Source organism: Centruroides sculpturatus, unplaced genomic scaffold (assembly GCF_000671375.1).
Source record: "Centruroides sculpturatus isolate CEXI.00-Female unplaced genomic scaffold, Cexi_2.0 scaffold3563, whole genome shotgun sequence".
Classification (NCBI taxonomy): Eukaryota; Metazoa; Arthropoda; class Arachnida; order Scorpiones; family Buthidae; genus Centruroides; species Centruroides sculpturatus.
Window position 1 is genome coordinate 3033 of NW_019392604.1, and position 6637 is coordinate 9669.

Sequence of the window (6637 nt, forward strand, 5' to 3'; positions counted from 1 at the left end):
AAAAAAAAAAAAAAAAAAAAAAAAAAAAAAAAAAAAAAAAAAAAAAAAAAAAAAAAAAAAAAAAAAAAAAAAAAAAAAAAAAAAAAAAAAAAAAAAAAAAAAAAAAAAAAAAAAAAAAAAAAAAAAAAAAAAAAAAAAAAAAAAAAAAAAAAAAAAAAAAAAAAAAAAAAAAAAAAAAAAAAAAAAAAAAAAAAAAAAAAAAAAAAAAAAAAAAAAAAAAAAAAAAAAAAAAAAAAAAAAAAAAAAAAAAAAAAAAAAAAAAAAAAAAAAAAAAAAAAAAAAAAAAAAAAAAAAAAAAAAAAAAAAAAAAAAAAAAAAAAAAAAAAAAAAAAAAAAAAAAAAAAAAAAAAAAAAAAAAAAAAAAAAAAAAAAAAAAAAAAAAAAAAAAAAAAAAAAAAAAAAAAAAAAAAAAAAAAAAAAAAAAAAAAAAAAAAAAAAAAAAAAAAAAAAAAAAAAAAAAAAAAAAAAAAAAAAAAAAAAAAAAAAAAAAAAAAAAAAAAAAAAAAAAAAAAAAAAAAAAAAAAAAAAAAAAAAAAAAAAAAAAAAAAAAAAAAAAAAAAAAAAAAAAAAAAAAAAAAAAAAAAAAAAAAAAAAAAAAAAAAAAAAAAAAAAAAAAAAAAAAAAAAAAAAAAAAAAAAAAAAAAAAAAAAAAAAAAAAAAAAAAAAAAAAAAAAAAAAAAAAAAAAAAAAAAAAAAAAAAAAAAAAAAAAAAAAAAAAAAAAAAAAAAAAAAAAAAAAAAAAAAAAAAAAAAAAAAAAAAAAAAAAAAAAAAAAAAAAAAAAAAAAAAAAAAAAAAAAAAAAAAAAAAAAAAAAAAAAAAAAAAAAAAAAAAAAAAAAAAAAAAAAAAAAAAAAAAAAAAAAAAAAAAAAAAAAAAAAAAAAAAAAAAAAAAAAAAAAAAAAAAAAAAAAAAAAAAAAAAAAAAAAAAAAAAAAAAAAAAAAAAAAAAAAAAAAAAAAAAAAAAAAAAAAAAAAAAAAAAAAAAAAAAAAAAAAAAAAAAAAAAAAAAAAAAAAAAAAAAAAAAAAAAAAAAAAAAAAAAAAAAAAAAAAAAAAAAAAAAAAAAAAAAAAAAAAAAAAAAAAAAAAAAAAAAAAAAAAAAAAAAAAAAAAAAAAAAAAAAAAAAAAAAAAAAAAAAAAAAAAAAAAAAAAAAAAAAAAAAAAAAAAAAAAAAAAAAAAAAAAAAAAAAAAAAAAAAAAAAAAAAAAAAAAAAAAAAAAAAAAAAAAAAAAAAAAAAAAAAAAAAAAAAAAAAAAAAAAAAAAAAAAAAAAAAAAAAAAAAAAAAAAAAAAAAAAAAAAAAAAAAAAAAAAAAAAAAAAAAAAAAAAAAAAAAAAAAAAAAAAAAAAAAAAAAAAAAAAAAAAAAAAAAAAAAAAAAAAAAAAAAAAAAAAAAAAAAAAAAAAAAAAAAAAAAAAAAAAAAAAAAAAAAAAAAAAAAAAAAAAAAAAAAAAAAAAAAAAAAAAAAAAAAAAAAAAAAAAAAAAAAAAAAAAAAAAAAAAAAAAAAAAAAAAAAAAAAAAAAAAAAAAAAAAAAAAAAAAAAAAAAAAAAAAAAAAAAAAAAAAAAAAAAAAAAAAAAAAAAAAAAAAAAAAAAAAAAAAAAAAAAAAAAAAAAAAAAAAAAAAAAAAAAAAAAAAAAAAAAAAAAAAAAAAAAAAAAAAAAAAAAAAAAAAAAAAAAAAAAAAAAAAAAAAAAAAAAAAAAAAAAAAAAAAAAAAAAAAAAAAAAAAAAAAAAAAAAAAAAAAAAAAAAAAAAAAAAAAAAAAAAAAAAAAAAAAAAAAAAAAAAAAAAAAAAAAAAAAAAAAAAAAAAAAAAAAAAAAAAAAAAAAAAAAAAAAAAAAAAAAAAAAAAAAAAAAAAAAAAAAAAAAAAAAAAAAAAAAAAAAAAAAAAAAAAAAAAAAAAAAAAAAAAAAAAAAAAAAAAAAAAAAAAAAAAAAAAAAAAAAAAAAAAAAAAAAAAAAAAAAAAAAAAAAAAAAAAAAAAAAAAAAAAAAAAAAAAAAAAAAAAAAAAAAAAAAAAAAAAAAAAAAAAAAAAAAAAAAAAAAAAAAAAAAAAAAAAAAAAAAAAAAAAAAAAAAAAAAAAAAAAAAAAAAAAAAAAAAAAAAAAAAAAAAAAAAAAAAAAAAAAAAAAAAAAAAAAAAAAAAAAAAAAAAAAAAAAAAAAAAAAAAAAAAAAAAAAAAAAAAAAAAAAAAAAAAAAAAAAAAAAAAAAAAAAAAAAAAAAAAAAAAAAAAAAAAAAAAAAAAAAAAAAAAAAAAAAAAAAAAAAAAAAAAAAAAAAAAAAAAAAAAAAAAAAAAAAAAAAAAAAAAAAAAAAAAAAAAAAAAAAAAAAAAAAAAAAAAAAAAAAAAAAAAAAAAAAAAAAAAAAAAAAAAAAAAAAAAAAAAAAAAAAAAAAAAAAAAAAAAAAAAAAAAAAAAAAAAAAAAAAAAAAAAAAAAAAAAAAAAAAAAAAAAAAAAAAAAAAAAAAAAAAAAAAAAAAAAAAAAAAAAAAAAAAAAAAAAAAAAAAAAAAAAAAAAAAAAAAAAAAAAAAAAAAAAAAAAAAAAAAAAAAAAAAAAAAAAAAAAAAAAAAAAAAAAAAAAAAAAAAAAAAAAAAAAAAAAAAAAAAAAAAAAAAAAAAAAAAAAAAAAAAAAAAAAAAAAAAAAAAAAAAAAAAAAAAAAAAAAAAAAAAAAAAAAAAAAAAAAAAAAAAAAAAAAAAAAAAAAAAAAAAAAAAAAAAAAAAAAAAAAAAAAAAAAAAAAAAAAAAAAAAAAAAAAAAAAAAAAAAAAAAAAAAAAAAAAAAAAAAAAAAAAAAAAAAAAAAAAAAAAAAAAAAAAAAAAAAAAAAAAAAAAAAAAAAAAAAAAAAAAAAAAAAAAAAAAAAAAAAAAAAAAAAAAAAAAAAAAAAAAAAAAAAAAAAAAAAAAAAAAAAAAAAAAAAAAAAAAAAAAAAAAAAAAAAAAAAAAAAAAAAAAAAAAAAAAAAAAAAAAAAAAAAAAAAAAAAAAAAAAAAAAAAAAAAAAAAAAAAAAAAAAAAAAAAAAAAAAAAAAAAAAAAAAAAAAAAAAAAAAAAAAAAAAAAAAAAAAAAAAAAAAAAAAAAAAAAAAAAAAAAAAAAAAAAAAAAAAAAAAAAAAAAAAAAAAAAAAAAAAAAAAAAAAAAAAAAAAAAAAAAAAAAAAAAAAAAAAAAAAAAAAAAAAAAAAAAAAAAAAAAAAAAAAAAAAAAAAAAAAAAAAAAAAAAAAAAAAAAAAAAAAAAAAAAAAAAAAAAAAAAAAAAAAAAAAAAAAAAAAAAAAAAAAAAAAAAAAAAAAAAAAAAAAAAAAAAAAAAAAAAAAAAAAAAAAAAAAAAAAAAAAAAAAAAAAAAAAAAAAAAAAAAAAAAAAAAAAAAAAAAAAAAAAAAAAAAAAAAAAAAAAAAAAAAAAAAAAAAAAAAAAAAAAAAAAAAAAAAAAAAAAAAAAAAAAAAAAAAAAAAAAAAAAAAAAAAAAAAAAAAAAAAAAAAAAAAAAAAAAAAAAAAAAAAAAAAAAAAAAAAAAAAAAAAAAAAAAAAAAAAAAAAAAAAAAAAAAAAAAAAAAAAAAAAAAAAAAAAAAAAAAAAAAAAAAAAAAAAAAAAAAAAAAAAAAAAAAAAAAAAAAAAAAAAAAAAAAAAAAAAAAAAAAAAAAAAAAAAAAAAAAAAAAAAAAAAAAAAAAAAAAAAAAAAAAAAAAAAAAAAAAAAAAAAAAAAAAAAAAAAAAAAAAAAAAAAAAAAAAAAAAAAAAAAAAAAAAAAAAAAAAAAAAAAAAAAAAAAAAAAAAAAAAAAAAAAAAAAAAAAAAAAAAAAAAAAAAAAAAAAAAAAAAAAAAAAAAAAAAAAAAAAAAAAAAAAAAAAAAAAAAAAAAAAAAAAAAAAAAAAAAAAAAAAAAAAAAAAAAAAAAAAAAAAAAAAAAAAAAAAAAAAAAAAAAAAAAAAAAAAAAAAAAAAAAAAAAAAAAAAAAAAAAAAAAAAAAAAAAAAAAAAAAAAAAAAAAAAAAAAAAAAAAAAAAAAAAAAAAAAAAAAAAAAAAAAAAAAAAAAAAAAAAAAAAAAAAAAAAAAAAAAAAAAAAAAAAAAAAAAAAAAAAAAAAAAAAAAAAAAAAAAAAAAAAAAAAAAAAAAAAAAAAAAAAAAAAAAAAAAAAAAAAAAAAAAAAAAAAAAAAAAAAAAAAAAAAAAAAAAAAAAAAAAAAAAAAAAAAAAAAAAAAAAAAAAAAAAAAAAAAAAAAAAAAAAAAAAAAAAAAAAAAAAAAAAAAAAAAAAAAANGTGAGAAAAATACTGTTTTAACGTGGGAAAAACCCAGATAACAGATGTTACTTCCTTTCACAGAAGAGAACATCCTCTGACTTTCCCTTATCTGGTTAAAATCTGCTCAGATGGGAAATGGTTACCCCTCATTCATTCCCCTTTCATCCGTTCTCATGAAAGAGTTACTGGCCAATGATTGGTCGGTATTCCGAAGATATACAGGAAACTTAGCAGAATTCGGGGAGTTCAGCGACAGATCCGAAAGCGTCCAAACTCCACATACGTTTCCCTCCTGATGACCAACGTCCTTAGACGAGTCACAGACAGAATAAGTCTAGAGTCTGCACATAGAAGTGATACCTTTATATTTTGTGCACGTATTGATCTCCCATACGAAGAAGTAAATGAACTTGCATACAGAGAAGAAGACGAACGACATCTGAAACAGGTCGTATGTTTTATAACGATTTTTGTGAGCTCTCTCTCGATCGCGAATAGGGTATAATATAAGCTTAGCGATCTCCCGATTTGTATCTTATTTGTAGTAGTTCTGTCTCTCGTTTATCCACATTTTGTATGAGTTTACATTCTTGTTTTATTAAATTTATTATTTCGTTTTAATTAAAAATGTCTTTTAATTGCGTGACCGAATCACATACGCGTGTTAATCCGCGTATAATAAGATTGATTAACTGGTGTCAAGGAATCCTGACGAGCATCTGAACTTCGCCGTTCGGATCATATAGCGGTTATCGCTCTCCTATGAAATATTTGAGATCAGATCTAGTGATCTGCATCGTAGAGAACTAGTCTTACCGACTAGTGCCGATTAAGTGTTACACGAGTACTACCTACTCCGTAACCCCGGCTGATCTCACAGCTGCAAACAACTGTATTTCTTTAACTTAGTCCTCAACTATTAGCATCAGTTTCGCCTTTACTTCGATTAAACTTAATTTTATAATATTTCCCCTTATTCAATAACTCGTCTTCCTTCTCGTATTCATTGCATACTTTCGAAAGCAATCTTCTATGCCGCTTTTGACGTCTCCCCGTGTTTTATATAAATAAATTTGAAGTTCACTTTGCAGCGGAATCCTGTGGCGGAGGCCAGTTGATCTGACCTCATAAAAAAGTCCTGAAGATTAGCTCTCCCGGATTCGATTTCCAGGCTTGCAGTTTAATCGACACGTGCATGATTAATGCTTTGAAATAAATGGAAATTTTTGAAATTATTTTAGAATAAATTTCTATTTTTTCAGTCTTAATTAAAACATGTGAAAGACGTTTATAATATCGCGATATTATTACGAAATTTAATAATAATAAATGTGTCATAATATAGGCTATATATATATATATATATTACCGCATGTGTCACGTATGGAATTCTCAGCTATAAAAATCACAGTGTAAATAAAGGCGATTAAATATATAAAATGACAAAAGCTATGAATACAGAAGTGATTTGCGTCGTTATATTAGTTCTTTGCGTCAATATCGATGCCTTTGGTAAGAAACCTTTTCTTTTCGTGCGATTAAAATATTCATATTTTTATTAATTAATTTTGAATTTAGGAAATAAGGTACCCATAAACTGTCATCTTCAACCAGATGAAAGACCGTGTAGCCATATAAGGTTTAGTTATTATCATAATATTTCTACTCGTAAATGCGAACTTTTTCGTTATGGTGGATGTCTCGGAAACGGCAACCATTTCGAATCTTTACAGGAATGCTGCGATCGTTGTTCTGCAAGTAAGTTTAGCTATTTGAAATTGTATATTAAGTTGGCAATTACTTTTTAAATTAATATATGAATTTAACGTTAGTATTTTGTTTCCCCCTCCCAGCAAATTTGGAATGTAAACAAATTCAAAAAGATATACAGGAATTAATAGACAGTCCACCAAGACCGAGTGGAAAAAGCACTGAAAGGTGGTAGTTGGTCACGGGATCGAACTTCACCTGCTGACTGAGCGCATGGAGTTTTGTACGTCTTCTTCCTGTGTTTTATTCTTTAAAGATAGTCGGTTTATCATAAAAAGTCCTTCCGGGGAGCACCGCTACTTCGTGTCTATGTGTTCTTATCTATAAAGGGAATAAATATCTAAAAATGATTTCCAGTCCATGTTACGCAGTAACGACTAATAAAGTGTCAGGAAGTGTTTATGTTTTATACATGGCGAACTATATTTAAAATAATCTGGTTTGTTTGAAGAATCGGCCATTTAGGAACCAAACAGTTCCAAATGGCTAAAAATATATGGGGTGTTTATTCCAAATTTTATTGATTTTCAATGAAAATGAATAGTAGATTTGAAGTTTATGTGATTTGATTTCTGGTGAAGCATTTCAAAATTTTAAAGTTTAAATTTATTAAGATAAAGAATTAATTAAGTA

At 12.6% G+C, this 6637-nt stretch overlaps 1 protein-coding gene across 1 annotated transcript; it reads left to right on the forward strand.

Moving 5' to 3' along the window:
• Positions 1-5628: 5628 nt before the first annotated feature.
• On the forward strand, positions 5629-6498 carry LOC111617648 (kunitz-type serine protease inhibitor homolog beta-bungarotoxin B6 chain-like). Its single transcript, XM_023358920.1, has 3 exons — positions 5629-5746; positions 5813-5992; positions 6088-6498. Exons 1-3 carry the CDS (start codon positions 5674-5676, stop codon positions 6177-6179), a joined length of 345 nt encoding a protein of 114 aa, XP_023214688.1. The 5' UTR covers positions 5629-5673; the 3' UTR covers positions 6180-6498.
• The last annotated feature ends 139 nt before the right edge of the window (positions 6499-6637 follow it).